The sequence below is a fragment of the Dermacentor silvarum genome, chromosome 7 (assembly GCF_013339745.2).
Source record: "Dermacentor silvarum isolate Dsil-2018 chromosome 7, BIME_Dsil_1.4, whole genome shotgun sequence".
NCBI classification, from domain to species: domain Eukaryota; kingdom Metazoa; phylum Arthropoda; class Arachnida; order Ixodida; family Ixodidae; genus Dermacentor; species Dermacentor silvarum.
The window spans coordinates 69,214,025-69,233,620 of record NC_051160.1 but is presented as its reverse complement, the minus strand read 5'-3'; the positions used below and the strand labels follow the sequence as shown (position 1 = coordinate 69,233,620).

General features: G+C 41.8%; 2 protein-coding genes across 3 annotated transcripts in view; both read right to left on the bottom strand.

Moving 5' to 3' along the window:
* Positions 1–19,596, bottom strand: part of LOC119458168 (uncharacterized) — a 134,249-nt gene that overhangs the window by 39,103 nt on the left and 75,550 nt on the right. The gene's annotated exons all lie outside the window — the stretch shown is intronic.
* On the bottom strand, positions 13,223–16,238 carry LOC119458171 (uncharacterized). Its single transcript, XM_037720000.2, has 3 exons — positions 16,125–16,238; positions 15,396–15,480; positions 13,223–13,913 (listed from the first exon to the last, which is right to left on the bottom strand). The coding sequence occupies exons 2-3, from the start codon at positions 15,466–15,468 to the stop codon at positions 13,363–13,365; spliced, it is 624 nt and encodes a 207-aa protein (XP_037575928.1). The 5' UTR covers positions 15,469–15,480; positions 16,125–16,238; the 3' UTR covers positions 13,223–13,362.

Here is a 19,596-nt window from a genome sequence, read left to right as displayed (position 1 = left end):
TTAAAAGAACTTCTTGATGGCCAAAGACTATGAATAAAAGATTAGATGCGATAGAGTTGAAACTCAAGAGGGTTGAAGCATCAATGTCAGTCGTTAAGGAACTGGGTACTAAAGTATCCAGTCTCGAAAAAACTGTTCAGGACTTGGAAAAAAGGTGAGCTAGTTTTGAAGACAGAAGCAGGCGAAACAACCTTCTGGTTTTTGGAATCCCTGAAAGATCCGATGAAACACAGGACACACTTGAATCAATTGTAGTTGAAGACATGTTCAAAAGTAAACTCGGTGTAGAAGTCAATTCTGTTGAAAGACTGCATAGAATAGGGCGCACGCAGCCAAATAAACCAAGACCGGTAATTTTAAAATTCATAGACGACCGGGAAAAACGAAGTGTGCTGAAAACCTGCTTTAAGCTGAAAGGAACTGGTTTTTCAGTGTCAGAGGACTTCTCGGCAGCCACCAGGCAAATCCGTAAGAACTTATGGCATAGTGCATCCGATAACAGGAAAGCAGGCGCCAAGGTGAAACTGACATACGACAAGATTAAAATTGATAATCAAATATATGAATGGGACAGTCTTAACATGAAAATGGTTCCCCTTGGTCGGCGCAGCTGCAGGCTTCGTGATAAACAGTGACGTAGAAGCGAAATGGTACAACAGTTTCGATGTCTGAATATAAACGCCCGAAACTTAGTGAATAAAGCTGTCGACCTGGAAAGTGTAGTAATGGCGCAAAAACCACACGTGCTAATAATAACAGAAACTTGGTTACACACAGATATTAATGATTACGAAATAACACCACCGGGCTACAGGATATACCGTAATGACAGAGATTCCCGGGGTGGTGGTGTCGCCATTTTGTTTCAAGATTCTCTAAGTGTGATGCGATTGCCCGACGTCAAGGGAATCGAAAGTGTAATCGTTAAAGTTTTTCTAGATGAGCTCAATATTGTCATTGGGGGTTTTTATCGTCCACCCAATTGTTGTGACGAGTTTGTGAACCAATTAAATGAATTTTTGTGTATGTATAAAACTAATACTTGCAACTTACTAATAGGTGGTGATTTCAATTTTCCTATGGTGAATTGGGCAGAAGAGTTTCTTGATGCCCTCTCAAGTGCTTCCATACCTTTTCTTGATGTTTTATTGTTCCATGATCTGACGCAGTTGGTAAAAATGCCCACTCGTATTCAAAACGACTCTAGCACAATTTTAGATCTTTTTCTTGTTAGCAGAGGCATATGCCGCCGTAGTCCAGATGTGCATATATATGATGGCATTTCGGACCATCAAATAGTGTCTCTAACCATCCAGCTATGCTTTGTTAAGAAGTTCGATAAAGTGACGAGCATTGTACCTGTTTTCGCGTGCTAGTGACGTGGACATTCTCGACACTTTAGACGATTCTTTTTCTTATTTTTCAACACTTTTCGAACAAAATGAGTGCACTGTCGACGAATTGTGGCGATTCTTCAAGGACATGGTGATAAAATGTATTAATAATTTCGTTCCACACAAGCGCAAGATAATAAACCAATCAAACCCCTGGATGACGAAGGAAATCGTACGCCTAGGACGTAAAGTAAATAAGGCAAGAAAACAACATAAAACTAGACCGTCAGTGTCTGGCCTAAACAAGATAACTGAGATGCGTATAAAGCTAAAAGACAGTTTGAAGAAAGCGAAAGAAAAATATCAAAGCGAAGATTTGAAGAATTTCCGTCTAACGTCACCAGATAAGTTTTGGCGGTACCTTTCGCCCAAAAAAGTCCAGTTTCAAGCATAACGATAAACAACGAAGTAGTAAATGATAAGAGGGAAATAGCAGAAGCATTGAATGACTATTTCTGCTCAGTTTACACGTCTGATGATTACCTTACCCCCGATTTTGCCACTTATGACGAAATCACAGCTATCGAGGATGTTTCTATGTCCGGAGAAGGCGTACTGTCACTTCTCAACTTAGATCCTAAGAAATCGCCAGGAATTGATGCTATACCGAACGCCTTCCTTATCAGGTATGCTGAGTGGTGTGCCAAGTATCTGTGTTTGATTTTTAAAGCCTCACTTACTTTCACGCGCTGAAGTTCCAAACGATTGGAAGCATGCTAAGATCACACCAGTACCTAAAACCGATGATCACTCGCTTGTGTCCTCTTTCAGGCCTATTTCCCTGCTATGTTCTAGTGCGAAAATTCTTGAACATATAATTTTTAAACATCTTGCCTTATTTGTTGAAACGAATAACATAATTACCCCTCATCAACATGGTATTCGGAAAGGATTCTCAACGGTAACCCAGCTCGTTGGGACAATCCATGACCTTGCGGCAGTGATTGATATGCATAGTCAGGTTGATATTACATTATTAGATTTTGAAAAAGCCTTCGATCGTGTGAGTCACCAGAAATTACTGCTTAAACTCAAACCAATTTTGAAAAACGATTCTTTACTTGCGTGGATAGCAGCATATCTTTCCATGAGAAGTCAATGTGTAACAGTGGATGGTGTTAACTCAAACTCAGCGCGCGTGAAATCAGGTGTTCCACAGGGTTCTATTTTAGGGCCACTGTGTTTCCTGCTGTTCATTAATGACATCGTACAAAACGTATCTGTAAAAATAAAACTTTTTGCGGACGACTGCATACTATATCAAGAAATTCGCAGTCCGAGTGATCATGAATCTTTAAACACAGCATTAGCCACACAGAACACATGGTGTATAAATTGGCAAACGACAATTAATTACAAAAAAAAAACAGTCGCAATGAGAGTGACGCGAAAAAAACAACCGTTTTTGTTTACTTACCACATTGATGGCCATGCTCTATCGGAGGTCTCTGCACATAAATACTTGGGAATAATACTCACATCTGACTTAAAATGGAATGACCATGTCGAGTACATCGAAAAAAGGGCCATGAAAAAGCTTGGTTATCTAAGGAGGAGGCTTGGAAATGCCACGCCGGACATAAAACTTCTAGCATACAAGACGTTTATTAGACCATCGTTAGAATACGCAGCAGTAGTATGGGATCCCTTTACTGCGTTCAACATATAAAAACTAGAAAGGGTTCAAAGAAAATCTATCCGATATGTATTTAATACTTATAGCTGGCAGACGTCACCCTCACTCCTCTTGTAAAGGGCGGAACTTGAACAACTACAAAGAAGAAGAAATACGGAAAGGTTGAAATTCTTTTATTTGGTTTTTCATGGAAAGATTGGACTTGACAAGACATTATATATAAAACCCGCATCTGAAAGTGCAGTGCGCCTTTGTCACTTTAAGAAAGTCATACAATTTATAAATCGCACTGATTCGTTCAAAAATTCTTTTTTTCCAAGAACAACCCGTGAATGGAATTGTTTACCAGCTGATGTTGTAGAATTTGAAACAGTTGATTTATTTATAGATGCACTGAGGAACCGATCTTGATCTTTTGTTCCTGTAGTAAAAATTCTATATTGATGCATTTCATTCTAGAAAATGCAAGGTTTTTCTCTGTGTGCAGTTACTTTTCATTTTTTTTACTTCGCTATGTCTTTGTGATGTTTTGTGTTGCAACTTTTTGTCATCAAAAATTATGTATGCCCACTCCTGCTTAAGGCCTGGTACCCAGGCTAGCAGTATGGAATAAATAAAAATAAAAATCACACCCATTTGCACCATATATGCTTGAATCGTTTCATGCCGAAGCGGTAGTCGGTATTATTTTTTTTTTCAGTTAAGGCTCGGTTTGGGTTCAGGCACTGTCTAAAAACATCCGTTTGGGTTCGGGTTCAGTTACGGCAAGAATTCCGGTTCGGGTTCAGATCAACACACTGGTTCAGACTGCTAATAACCTCTGTCTTTAGCAAAAGAAGCTAGTCAAGCAATATATTTGTTCCAAAACTGATTTATTGTACATGAAAGGACAATAAGAATAGAAGGCAACTTGTACATATTTAGCGATGTATTTCATGAGCGATCTCGCCAAGGTAAGATTTGTCCAGACATTTTTCACCCGCTCCAGTTCGTGTTCCCGCCGCATCACCGGTAACCGGCTATAGTTCATAAAAATATACTTTGATGTAGCATGCATTTTTTATTGCACATCTAATTAAGGGCTTGATGCAAAGCTCGGCTGAGTGGGTAAAAGAACTGTTGATTCCACAACGCCTTGGTTACGGCGGGAAACGCCACAGCCAGGATTCTGGCCACTAAATTTGCATTAGTGCCAGCGCCATCCACGTTGATCTGGATATTCTCGGTTGTCACAGGAATTGTGGGTCCTTGGTAAGAAAGCCTAATGTCATTATTGCTGTCACTGAGTTCAATGTGGAACTGCGTCGTGAAACGAGATATCGCGGAATATAGACTAAGTGTGCCTTGTTGTCCAGAACAGTGTCTCCAGGGCATTGTCAGCACCACGTCGCCTCTGTCGATGAAGTCTACTTGCACCACGCGGGAACCATTGACGCAGTACGTGATGGCCGGACCATACTGTTGCAACTTCTGGAATCCACTCGCATTGAAACCGCTTATTTCGAAGCCAGCGAAGACAGTGTAAAAGTTTTCGGGGCCTACAAACTCGTGATCGGGAAACTTGGAGATGAGTCTCGCAATCGCGCCATCCACGTCTATTTCAGTTCAGTCGCACGTTGATCCTGGAAACCAACATTTACGCAATTTTAACAAACGTTATTCTATGTCTGACCACTGAAGGTTGGAGTTTCAGCGAGCGTCCTTTCAGCATTTCTCCTAGAAGCATTTTTTCAAACACAAGTCGAACAATTGTGCTTTTTTCCTCATATCCTACTGGTATGATTTTACCGGGTGGAGATGATTGGCTACGTTTTCGGCGACAAATAATATTCCTTCCATTGTTCGTACTTGCTAACACGGTAAAAACCACAACCCAAAAGAGGGACATACATATAAGCAGCCCTCAAGTTAACGCTTTGTGCATGTATGTACCTCTTTGGCTATCTGTTGGCAAGTATTCCGTAAGAAGTCGTTCAAACTTCAACATTATCAATATGAATTTTGACTGCAATTAAAAACTCGCTACCAAATAGATGTCATCTGCACTGTAAAATCACCGGCTTCAAATGTTTTATTAATAATATTGAGGCACTGTACGCTGTAAAAAATCTCGGTTCCGTGACCATTTTTCCAAAATATTCTACTTTGAAAATAGTCAGAACAAACGCTACAATTGTAAGTGTGCTACAGCATCGTTTAACTAAGTAATGCTCTTTGCTTGGCTTGCTTTTTCGAGTCACAAGAGCTTAAATTCTACGCGGGCCGATGGGATTTCTGTCTTTTTGTGCCACCATTGATGTAGCATGCTATAATGTGACACGTTGATATTGTTACAAGAATGAAAAAGAGCAATATCTAAAGAGGGACACAAAGGATAAGAGCGATGATACGAGAGATCACCGCGTCCTGGGTTCTTTTTTGTCGATCCCCTTTAGAAAGCCTTTTGTCACGCCAGGTAACGAATTCACCGAGTTATTAATCAGTCACAGTATCACAAGTGTTCTTTTTTTTAGAGAAACAGTGTCGCAATAATTATTCGGCATTAGTTTTCCACGCCGCATGATGAGTGACTCATTTGCGTGTTAAGAGTTAACGCAGCTTATCAAGTAAATAAAATTGCCATTTAAAACTTCAATTATTTACCATTTTAATAATTTATTTTGCGTAGTCAACTACATACGGCTACATACAACTACGCAGCTACATAGCCAAAAATAATTACCACGGCGCTGTCATCTCCGGCTTAGTCATGCTATATTCTGACTATATCCTTAGAACTTTGATAAGAACACAATAGGCTACCAAAATAATGGGCGCACCGCTGCAGCAATATTCAAAAAAAAAGGAAAAGAAGAACTGCGAAGGCCAAAAACGATTCATGTGTCCTAATAAACACACTTTCGTGGAGAACTATTCGTGCTGCTGAGAAGAGATTCCCACGTAGCTTATCTGGGCCTTCCTTCATATGTCTTTGATGTAATGTTTCGTTTTTCTGCGCGTTTGTTAGGGAAACCCTTACCTGAAGAAATAAGTGCAACGCCCGATGAAAGAACCGTGCAGGTGACCGCAAACCACAGAGAACGAAAAGCCATGGTTTTGTAAACCTGTAAACATGAATATATTAACCGTTTGTCAATATTGACATTGTGTAGAGCATACTAAAGGCAAATAAAGCTGATCCTGGTCGCACTCTGAAACAAATAAATAATAACTTTTTCGTGACTAACGAATAGACCTTATAATGTTTATTTAAGATGCTCCTATAGTTTAATTTATCTATATCATTGTTTGTACTAAACATCAATTATTTCAGCCCACAAAATTGACCCAACAATGCCTGTTCCGGCATTGCCTTCTCCGCTTTAAGGAGCGATTACATTAGGGGACAGGATGACGAAGGTCCCGCTGTACCTCTCAAAAGCCCTTGCTTAACCTCCAAAAAGCCTCTGACGTAATGAACTGTGCTTTGTAGTGTCCGGAGAATTGAACTTTCTGTCAAGGCTATCGGTAAAAGAAATATTGATAGCGTTGGCTTGACCAAAATATTACACTATCAAAATTTTTACGGCAGACATTTTATCATTTGACTAAATTTTTCTATACGAACTTGCCTATACTTTATAGAATAAATTCTCCATAGATGCCTTTTCTAACGCATCGATTATTACTGTTATTTTCGGTCTATCTGTACAACAAAAAATGATTTTGTGAGCAGCATTTCGCTGCAGGAGCATGCCTTTATGTGACTCACCTTATTTCTGTTGTTTCTGTTCGAGTTGTTGGGATTCCAAAAGAGTTCAAGTTGCTCTGCACGATACGCTCAATTGAGCACCTCCAGTAGAGCAAGAATGTGGGACGCCTGGTACGCGTGCTCCTTTTATAATGCTCCCGTTGACGTCGCCGATTACTTTCGCTAGGCAAGCATTGTACGATACTCTTGTAACCTCTACAGGGGAATAAAGTTGCTCCGTGCAATCCTGACGCCATTGTCGGCAGAAGTCCAAGTGGTCCGTTTTCAGTCACTAACAAGATCAGATTGGCGACGGCCTCGTCGGTGTTGACAAGAGGCACAACACGACGCCATCGTCACCGACCGCTGACGACTGCGAGGGTTGCTTGCCCTGCCGAAATGATGTCTTGATGCTGCAATATGTGTTCAAAGAAGAGAGGGTGCAATATTAAATATATGAGCTTCGCGCTTCAATGCCAACGGGCAATTGAGGGGTGTGACTATCTGCGTTAGCGGTGCGCCTTGTATATATATATATATATATATATATATATATATGCGCGTGTGTTTACAGCATAAGACAGTAAACACGGCGTACATCCTCACACGTTCTGTTTCACGGCCCAGTGTTTCGGCTGGTGAGCCAGCCTTCGGCCCACTAGCCGAAATGTTTGACAGCAATAAAGAACGTGTTGCCACGTACGCAGTGTTTATCCTTTTATGCTGTAGCAACGAAGCCAGTGGATCTTTTTGCCGATATTCACATATATATATATATATATAAATATAAAAATATACAATCTACAATATATATATATATATATATATATATATATATATATATATATATATATGTTTCTGTAGTACGAACGAAGTTTCTGACGTTTCTGTGTTGCGACAGACATGTCTCACATTACGACAGAAATTCTTACGTCGCACCAGACACCTTCTGTTGCGACAACCAAGATTTCTTAAGTTGCAACAAAAGCTTTCTATCGCAACGATTCTGCCGTCCCAACAGCAACTCTCTTTCGCGACTGATTTTTTCTCTCTTTCAGACGCTTACTGCCGCGGAGTTCGAAAAATGTGCCACGTTCCATAGCAACGACATAAGTTCTGACGTCGCGATAGAAGCACTTGCCTTCACGAGCTTTAAAATTCTATTTTAGTTTGACATCGGTGGTGTACACTGCACTTTTCTCCTTCGCGGGAATAAAAAAGAGCGTTCTCGGAATGCGTCAAAGCTGATAGCACCGATACCGGTATTAAAGTCGACGTGGCCGATTGTCGTAATTGTGCCGTGTCGACACCACACAATCGCCCCATCAGACTACTCAAAATTAGCCACTAATCGAAATCATCGCATCTGCGGCAACGGCTGCATATTCATTTTGTGTTATTTTGTAAGATGTGACGCATAGGCCTGTGGATTTGCACGTATTGTTACGCGGACACATTAGTTATTTCACAGAAATATTACGTCAGATTTTTCCAAATGGTAAATGTGTTTTGGGTTGCACTAAGCTGCGCGAAATTTTATCTCGCTCGGGTGTCAGTATTCTGCCATAGGCGCTACCATGAGAAAGCAGCACCCTGTCGTAATGAACACTTATCCACGAAAGCTTTTGTAGCTATTTTGCATTGAACACAGAAATTAAATGCGCGCTCGAAATTCTAAAGGGCGAGAGACAGCTGTCAAAATAAGCAGCAACAACCCTCACCGCATCCTCGGTCACCATTGTCCATTTCTGAATTTCTTAACTGATATAGATATCGTAAGGGAAAATCAATGTTCCAGTACATAAATCTTTCCCTACCATGGGGAATTAAAATAGGTGTTATTTGTATGTTACGGCAGTAACATACAAAGAACTACTGGCACTCAATATTCATTGTAATACATAAACAGAAAGCAAAATGAATGCACTTTTTATGCATAAAAGTTTTAATAACTACATGTATGTCATAAAAAGATATAAATTGTTAAAATCAAGATCGTGCGATAAAATTGAACGAAGTTTGTAAAGACATGCTTGTATCTACTAAGAAAAAAATGTTACGAAAATTATGAGATATACAAAATGTATTGACGTCTATTAGGCACGACCTCCGAAAAAATCAAAATTTTTCATTTACTCGTTTTCATATATACTTTCTCAGTTTTTGTTCACATCTATGTGTTTGGTGTTTTTATTGGGACCCTGGAGAGTTCTTATTTTCTCTGGTAAAACACCAACTCCTGCGCGAGTTACTGTGGTGCCTTGGGAGTATTTTATAGCTCCTTTGTACGATATCGCTGCAGGAGTCCATATGAGGAACGTTGGGAGCTTTTTATTGCTGCTTTGATCCCCACAGCATCAGGTGTTTGTGTGGCACATTAGGAGCAATTTATTCCCTCTCTGCAGAGCACCATTACTCTGGGTGTTTTTATAAGGTACCCCAGGAGCGTTTATAAGTTGGCTTGAGTATTTTGTTTTGCTTCATTTGGGAACTTATAGGAGAAGTGCTGGCAGTCTTTACACTTATATTTTCTGATCAGTTTGGCTTCTTGGGGAAGTTTTAAAGAGACCTATGGGAAATAATTTTTGTTCCTTGTGGCAGTGCTCATGTGTAAATCTAGGAGCAATTGTTGCCATATTTTGGGAGGTTTGCTCCAGGGAGCTCCTGTGGATAGTTTTGGGAATTAATTTTTTATGGGACTACATAGGAGAATATCTGGGACAATTCATCACACCTATGGCGAGCTTTTTTTTATTTGAGGGAATTTTAATCAAGTGTTTTGTGAGATATTTTCAGCTCCTTTTCAGAGTTTTTGCAGGAAGCTCTGGGACCTAATTATGCTCCTTTCAAGCTTACGAGGTTGAAGGGAGCTTTTGCGTGTTCGTGTTGAGTAGACGGTGTCAAATAAAAAGGTGCTAGTTGACAAAGGAATAAAATGTCTGTAACCTATTGTATTCCACAGGATAGTGCAATCAACGATTGTAGGCATCAATTCAACGCAGCCATTCAACGTTAATTTTGCTTTTGTAATGAAACATGAAGATTTTTATAGGATGTCCAAGAAAATATCACACAGGAACTCTTAAAAATATCCATGTGTGTCATTTTCTCACATAGTCAAAGAGGTCAACACTTAGCCACCAAGGCACACATAGGGCATCATTATAAACATTTTCTCTGCACAAAGCCGTAACACCGTGATAGCAGGGGTATTGCATGGAGCCATGCATGCAATTCAAAAACTAGGCATCTTGCACTTTCTTCAGCCATATGAAAAATAGTAGAGATCAAGTCAAGCAGGCTGATTCTGCTCAAGAACTGGTGGCCTTGAAATGAGAAGGAATGCACACGACAAGACATGGTACTATTGAGATGGCAGTGCATTATATATGGAGCATCCTGAAAAACCACACTACTGGATTAGGTACTATTGTACTTTAAAACTAATGCCACATGGATATTTAAATATAGCATCGCAAATGATTTCACAATACTGCGCCATTAATTACCACCACACCAAGAGTATATCAGCCATCACATGTTTTAAGAAAACCTACAGCGCATTACTACGGTTTCAGACTGCACACGGAATATTTTTGATATTTTCACATCGTGTAAGCATTATTTATTATGATGTGGTCTAAGGTTAAAACATCATGGCTATATGGGACAGGTTTTCGCTGAGCCCGACAATAAACACTTTTTCTTTATAAAGATGCTCAAGTTGTTCTCTAGCCTTCCTATGGAGTGTGATGCAAGTTTATAGTAAGGCTCAACGACTCAAACCAGCCAATTAAGGAAAAACTACGGATGTGCATTAATGTCTTGTTCAAATCTCTATCTCTGGTGTGTCTCGTTAATTGTAGCAAGCTGGCCTAACTGACGCAGTGGGTGCTTCAACAGAAGGGGTGAATCTATGTTGCCCCTGAAATAACGTTTTGGCGGCTCAACAAACCTGGCACGGTCAAGCTTAAAGTGCAAGCGTATCTGCCGAAATGGTCGTATAGTTACCACTACGTGCTTATCGTCAATCACCATTCTCGCACATAACGAACCTCGCGAGTGTAACGATCCCGTGGGGTGCACCAACTGAAAATTATTTCGAGGAATGAATAATGCCTGGTGCACTCGTTTGAACCATATCCCTGAATCATTTCCTACCGAACCAGAAGTCGTTATTATTTCTTTTCGCCTCAGGTTTCTCTTGGGTTGCTGGCCACCTTCATGGCAATCGATATTCCCAAGGAGCCTTTCTTCCGTGTCGGCATGGACCTTCTTGGCCGCTTCCCCACAACCATAAAAGGGAACAAAGGGATACCCGTTGCCACAGACTATGCGTTGACCTATGCTATTACACGTGGCCTGTCAACCACCTGTGCTGCAGATGCAGCAGACTTTACTTCAGGACGTTATTCTTCAACATGGTGCGCCGAAGCAGCTGCTGACAGAGTGCGGCTGCTGATTGCCGTCCCAAGTTGTCGAAGACATACTTCGTTCCTGCTCCACCGAACACAAGCTCGAAACCGCATATCACCCACAAACGAACGGACTGACTGAACGACAAAATCGCACCCTTATAGAGATGTTGTCTATGTACGTTTCAGCAGACCATCGCCATTGGGTCAACACTCTGCCCTATACGTGACATTTGCGTACAATTCCACCGGTTTCTCGCAGTTCTACCTCTTGTTTGGTCGCCACCCCACTCTGCCTTTTGACACAATTTTACCTTCGGTGTCACGACACACCACGGAATACGCCCATGACGCCGTTGGTCGGCCTCGTATAGCTCGCCAGATTACCTATGATCGACTTACAGTGGCTCAGGATAACAAAAGGCTCGCTACGACAGTCGCCACCGAAAGCTTGACTTCTCTCACGGAAATCTCGCTCTTCTGTGGACTCCAAGTCGCCACGTCGGCCAGTCCGAAAAACTGCTGTCACGCAATGCTGGGCCGTACCGTGTATTGCGACGCCTACACTCTAATAAAAAAGTTAACACCCTTTGGGTCGTGTCTTGTTCCCGCACAATAATTGTCACCTGTCTTTTCCGCATTTCCTTCTTTAACGCTGCGAGCCTGGTACTTCACGAAAGGCTTTCGCGTTATCAGCATGACACAACATTCCCGGCAGGAAAGTAGCGAGCGCTTAGTTATCAAGAAATAAAACGCAAGCAAGGTAGATGACGTATAATGTTTGGGGACAAGATACAACCCAAAGAGTGTAAGCTTTTTTCTTTTGGAGCGTAAGTGACATAAATAATGAAATCGCCCCTGTATAAGACATCCCATCGTCATTCCAGCTACGAACTGACATCGTCCACGTGTCCCGTTTAAAACCGTACTGTTCATCTAGTTCGGCATCATCCTAACACGCTCCCCCGGTAGCTATGTAAGGGTGCATTCGGACAGGACCGTGCGCGCAAGAGAGACGAAGAAGAAGTGGTTGACTGTCTACTGAAGCGGTGACCTTTGTATGAGCCTGTGCGTTTACCTCTAACTTTTCCCCATGTAAATAGCTGTGTATACGTTTGTGCATCGGGCTTCCTCTTAGTCACAATATCATGAAATAATGCCTAGTGTTGTATTTTTTTAATCTTCTGCCATAATTTGCAGAAGTCGAAGAACACCGTGCTCTGCATGAAGCTGCCATATATGCGTTCTACCATGGCAGGCAACAAAGCACCTTTTCTATGCCGTTCCAAGCCGCTGTTACCGCGCACTGAGAAGATGACAGCGTTCAGTAGGGACCAAGGTATTATTAGTACAAGAGGCCGTGCTGATGAAGCAGTTATTTCATAAGCTTGCTCTTCTTGGCAACACAATATTTTTCTGCTTCTTGTATCCTCGCGTGTGCGTTTCATGGTGTATTTGGTAATAGTAGCGAGCTAGCCTAACAGCCGAAGTGGCTGCTTCAACAGAACAGTGTTTCTGTGGTGCATCTTAAGCAATGTTTTGGCGGTGGAACACACCTAGCATGGTCGAACCTAAACGTGAAAACGTGTCTGCTGAAATAGCCGTATAGTTACCAGCACGTACCTATCGTCTATCCCCACTCTGTCACATAGCGCAACTCATGAGTGTGACGATCTCGTAGGCGGCGCGGATTCAAAATTAACTATTTCGAGGAATGGATTACGCTATATGCACCCGATTGCACCGTATATTGTTGCCCTGTGTGGTGCCAAAACACGAAGCTTTACTTTGGAGGGGGGGGGGGGGGGGGGGGGGGTCAGGATAGGTTTGAGGTCAGGCACGTTCTCACGATATTTGCTCTCGTTGGGGTTCAGTTGCGGTTAGAATTCAGGTTCGTGTTCAGTTCAACACACTGATTCAGATGACCCGTAACACTTTATCTTTCAGAAAAGAAGCTGGTTAAGCTGTATATTTGTTCCATCACTTGTTGATAATACATGAAAAGGTAATAAGAATAGAAGACAACTTCAATATATTCAGTGATTTATTTTATGAGCGATCTCCCCTAGGTGAGATTTGTCTGTAAATTTTTCACCCAGGCCATTTCATGTTGCTACCGCATTGACGGTAACCGGCTATATTTTAATAAATAATAGTTTTATGTAGCATGAACTGATTATTACAGATCTAATTAAGGGCTTGATGCAAAGCTCGGCTGAGTGAGTAAAGGAACTGCTGATCCCACAACTCCTTGGTTATTGCGGGAAAAACCATGGCCAGGATTCCCGCCACTGCATTTGCGCTCCTCCCAGCGCCATCCACGTTGATCTGGATATTCTGGGTTGTCAAAGGAATTGTGGGTCCCTGGTAGAAAAGCTTGATGCCCTTGTCTCTCTCACTTTGTCTAATGTGAAATTGCGTCGTAAAACGCGATAGTTCAGAACGCAGACTAAATGTGCCTTCTTGTCCAGAACAGTGTCTCCAGGGCATTGTCAGCACCACGACGCCTGTGTTGATGAAGTCTACTTGCACCATACGGGTACCATTGATGCAGTACGGGATCGCGGGACCGTACTGTTTCAATTTGTGGAATCCACTGGCATTGAAACCGCGCATTTCAAAGCCAGCAACAACAGGGTAAAATTTTTCGCGTCCAATAAAATCGTGATCGGGAAACTTGGCGATGAGTCTCGTAATCGCGCCATCCACGTCAATTCCAGTGAAGTCGCATGCTGATCCTGCAGCCAGAATTCATGTCATTAAAAAACGTAACTCTATGTCTGACCTCTGAAGGTTGTAGTATTAGGTATATAGCGTCTTTTCAGCAATTTTGCTAGAAGATTATTTCAACTCAAGTCCAAAAACCCGGTTTTCTTCTTCTTATTGTGATGTTATTCTTTTAACAGGAGTGGATTATAGGCTTCGTTTTCGGCGACATATAATATTCCCTCTCTTTTCATACTTGGTGACAGCGCAATAACCACAAATCACAAAAGAGGGACATAAACATAAGCCTCTTGGGTAATCGGCTGGTGAGCATGCCGCAAGAAGTCATCGAATCATCAACGTTATCGACCTCTCTTTTTACTGCTTTTAAATAGGCAATGCCAAATGAATGTCACTGGCACTATAAAATCACCGGAGTCAAACGTTTTATTAGTAGTAGAGAGGAAATGCGCCCTTTAGAGAAGCTCCGTTTGGTGACTGTTTCCAAAATATACTGCTTCGAAAAGAGCCAGAACTAGCACCACATTTGCTAGTCTGCTACAGCATCGTTTAACTATGCAATGGTGATTGCTTTGCTTGATTTTCAGGATCGCAAGAGTTAATATTCCACAGCAGGCGATGGGAGTTCTGTCCCCGACGGGTCCAGGGCACACATTCCGACCTGGAAGGTTCTGAGGTGTAAGGTACCCCACAAGGGTGCAATAGCTTGTGTCTATATGGGAGCGCGTGATATCCACTATGATCTTTGCTGTCATTTTAATTTTCCCATCACTGTTGTAGCACCCTGTAATATGATACACTGATTTTTCAAGGAGAATGAAAACGAGCAATAATGGGAGAGGGACATCAAAGAAAAAAGCGATGATTTGACAGCTCATGTCGTAATCTGTTCTTGTTCGCTCTATCCCGTTCGCGCAATTTTTTCCATGCCATCTAACGAATCTCCCAGTTTACACAATCAGAAAATATCCGTCATACAATCATAAATTTTTTTTTCTTGAAACAGTGTTGCAATAAACATTCTGTGTAGGTTTTCTACGCCGCAAGATGAGTGACTAATTTGCGTGTTAAATGTTAGCGTGGCTTAACAAATAAGTAAAGGTACTGGTTAAATTTGTAAATATTTATGCTTGTAATAATCTATTTTGCGCAATCAACTGCGTGGCTATATAAGGAACTCAGACACTCAGTGAAAAATAATTACTACTGTGCTGTCATCTCCGCCTTAGACATGATATTCTGACTAATATCCTTTGAACTGCTATAAGGACGCAATAGGTTAATACCATCTTAGACGCATCAATACGGCAATAGGGTAAAAAAAAAGAACATGGCACAGCCAATCGTGATTTATGCGTCCTAATAAGCACACTTTCCTGAAGAACTATTCCTGCTGCTAAGAAAAGACTCCCGTCACACTATTTCGGGCCTTCCTTAATACCTCCTTTATGTAATGTTTCATTTTTCTGCGCATTTATTAGGGCAGGCCTTACCTGAAAAGATGTGCGCAACAGCAGAAGTTAGAGCCGTACAGGCGACCGCAAACCACAGATAACGAAATGCCATGGCTATGTAAACCTGCAAACACAAATACATTAACCATATGTCCATATTCACAGTATGTACAGCGTGGAAAAAAACACACCCATTTTCTACTCTGAAGCAAATACGAAGCCGCTGCAGGCACAAACGTTTTTCAAGACTACCAATAGACCATAAAATGTCAATTGAAGGCTACCGTTTAGCTTAATTCGTGTGTATTATTGTGTTGGTACTGAAAAGCAGCTATCTCAGTCCACAAAATTGGCCCAGCAATTCCTGCACTAGCATTTCCTTGTCATGCTGAAAAAGTCATTACAATATTGAAAGGATGAGGAAGGTCCCCGTGTTTCCCTCAAACGCCTGTGCTTAACCTTCGAAAAGCCTGTGCCATAATATCAACTGTACTTTAAAGCGCCAAGATAATTGAACTTTCTAAAAATAAATATTTGTAATGTCTTATTGACCAAAGTATGATAACACCTTTAAAATTTTTTAAGAAAGGCAATTTATCGTATCATAAAATATATCTACATGAACTCGCCTATTCTTTATATATTATGTTCTCTATAAATGACTTGTCTAACACGGCGATTATTCCAGTTAGTTTCACGCTATCTGTCAAGAAAACATGACTCTGTGAGCAGAATTTCTCTGCAGCAGCACACCGATATGTGACTCACGTGATGTCTGCCGTTGCTCGACGTAGTAGACGTTTTGAGGTGTTGGAATTCCCGAAGAGTAGAAATCGTTCAGCACGATATTATGAAATGACCACCTCCCGTCGTGGAAGAATGTGGGACGCCTGGTTTGCGCGCCCCTTTTATAAGGATCCCTTCGTCATCACCGATTACATTCGTTCAGCAGACATTGTGCGACAGCCTTGCAACTTCCACGGGTGTATAAATATGCTAGGTGCAATCCTAACGCCAACGTCGGCAGAAGTCGCAAGTGCTCCGTGTTCAGTCTCTAACAAGATCAGATTGGCAACTCCCTGTCGGTGTTGGCGAGCACCACAACAAGACGCCATCGTCACTGACCGATGACGTCGGTCGCTTGCTCGTTTTGAAGTCTTTGCATCCGGGATGCTGAAATATGTCTTCAAAGGAGAGATAACGCCAAATATGTGTTTGGCGAGTCCGTGCCAACAGGCTATTGTGGAGCGACAACCAACGTTGTCGTTGCTATATACCGGGCAATTCAGCGAAAACATTAAATATTTTTGAAGGTTGCCTGTGGAAGATAGCACAATTCTAGTTCATGAACTGCTTTATTCGAAGAGGCGGACATTACTTGCACAAGGACTTGAAAAATACAGTAATTAAGCTCTTAACTAATTACCTTACGGCCCATATTGCAATTTACAACTTTTATCCGTGCACTTGGAACGAATTCTCAGCATGACATCTCCTTCGATATAATAAATTCAGAACTTTGCGGAGAAATGCATTGGCGTCCTAGTTACTTTTGTGCTTCAATGCATAAAATGATGTTTTGTTAAGAATGCATGCGGGCGCTTCCGAATGACCCGATTTTGTGGTAATGAAACAAACGGTATGCGGTGAGCTATTTATTTATTGCCCTCAAATGGGGGAGAGGGGTGCTATATTTTTGCACAAAATCAGCCGAAAGTTTCTGTTTACTAGAAAGGCCCTTACAAAAACGGGTTTGACCTTTCAGTCACCCTTGAGTCAAAAACCAGTCACCCTATTCACCTCCCTGTGGACTCGACCTTCCTGTATACCTAGTCCGCAGATTTTCTGCGGGCTTCGTGCAGACAGCCTGTGGACATGTCTGTATAATGTGCGTTCACGCCCAGTGCGCGTGTGTGTGCGTGCATACGTATACATGAAGGTATATTCTGAACCATGACACATTTTATCATTAAAACGGTTAGTGCTGCCATTTTTACATAACGAAAACTTTGCCACGGATTGCTATAAGCAAAGTCTGACGATGGTAATAACCTAAGGCAGTGAATTAAAATGAGGTAATGGTTACATAACATAATAATAATAATAAATATAATAATAATTGAAATGAGGTAATGGCTACATAACCTGCATTAAATACAGCAGTTGTACTATGGGTCGATTAATAGATGAAAGCATACATATATACAAGGTGCCACACTACGCCATGCGATCACCAAAACCATGGTCGCTTTTGGGGCCGGTCACCAGATGGCGGCACCAGGAGCACGGGAGCGCCGGTAAAATTACAGGTGCTACTATTTTCCCGTCTTCAGCTGTCGCCATGTAGCTACATGTGCGTGCGCGCTGCTTTAACGCCGGCCGATGTCGTAGTTTACTCGTGTGTACGCAGTGCCGACAGAAAGTGTGGTGCTTTTTTGTGTGTAATAATGATCCCAAACCCCTGAGACCGCGTAATGTCGCGTGCAGTATCTTTCCTGAGCCACGCCGATGATTATCGTAGTTAGGCCCGTTCGCACTTTCTTTGTTCCCTGCTCGTGAAAAGCCTCAGTTACTCTCGCTGCGCTTGCATCAGATCACAGTGCACGGAAGCATTTGCTGAAAGTTGTGCTATCAGGTGTTGCAATTCACCCACAATTCTATAGTGTTTACGCCGGAAGGGCCGTGCACCGCACCTGTATGGTGCCGCGGAACCTGTGACACGAAGGAACGTTTGCCGAGTACGCCTGAAAGGTAAGTCTGGCGCTTGCGCTCATTCTTGTAGTCCGTGAAATGTAGATTGTTATACATATCGCAAGATGACTAGTAAAGCGACAAAAATGATACATGTGGTTTCCGAATGTTCGTTGTTTTGTGGCAGTGCAGATATCGCGTACAGTTTCATGAAAATTGCCGTGAAACGTGTTGATGATGCCTGAAGCTTTATAGTTTATGTGCTTTCTACTACAAAGTGTGCTAGCGCCGGGGATTGTTTGATCTTAATGGGCACAAAAATCAATCAGGAAAAGTTACCGTTTGTGTCCGTTATTTCTCAGCGAGAAATATCATATACGTATTTCTACGAGTACGTCAATGTGTCGTATTCACGGCTAACGACTGCGCGAGATGGCACCCGATTGCTGTGTCTGACGCATTGCCAAATTTTAGCTGATATCCAAGTTGTTCTAATTATAGAATATCGTCAGACAGCCAGCATTTCTTGTGTTGCGTGTCCGGTGTGTTCTCGTGTATTTGTAAAAGTTTCTGACTTTACTTAGACGCCGAGGGTTCAACAGCATTGTTTCTTTTTAATAGAAATATCTTTTTTTTTCTCCCTCCAGAAAAGGAAGCGGTGTGTTCTTTTTCAGTGCATCGTCCGTTGGGACAGTGCTTTGTGGCACCGCATAAGGAAATTAAGTTTTGGAACGTTTTCATGTTCTAAAGAATTTTATTCATGTACAATTCGCATTTCAATTACTACAGATGTGCGTTTGAGTGAAGCTTTTGATAGTAGATTCATGTTTGCTGCAGTGCCATTTACATGGTAAATAACCGCCTGTGATGTAATAGTCGGTCATCTGTACAGCCACATGCAGCTGCCTGGAGCTGGTTGTACCAGACTTTTCACAATGTAACATGATCTTGTTAAATCTCAAGTTTGCAGTTTAAACAGAGATTACAGTAAACTGAACTTTTTTTATTGTTTAGGGATGTCCCGATTTTGTGAGCCAGAGGCACCTCTACACCCCATATGAACCTACGGCACTTCTGCAACCTGACAACACGGCAAAGCGTCTTGTCTGCATGCTGCGACTAGGTGTGTAGACAACGGTCACTGTCACTTAACACGAGCTGTAGGTTTTGTTGGTATAATTCATACCTAGCAACTCTCCTGAGTTGCCCAACAAAAGCAGGAGGGCTTTTGTTACCTTTATTGTTACAATTTTTTGTAGACTTCTAACATCTGTGCCTGCACAGATTCTGTGTTCTTAATCATATTTCCCTAAATATTCAAAATTGTGTATTACATTTCTTGGTGGGGTGGTGGGCATTGATTCCCATAATACTACAGAGAAAGAGACCTCAAAACAAAGCCACAAAAGGTGGTTTAAAAGGGTTCGAAGCCCGGAATTCAACATTCCGTAATACGGCACTCTGGATTCCAATTGATCTGTATTCCGGGTCGTCTCTGTTGACTTACTAAAATTCAGGGAATTGTTCAAGCTGCGTAACCGTTGTATTT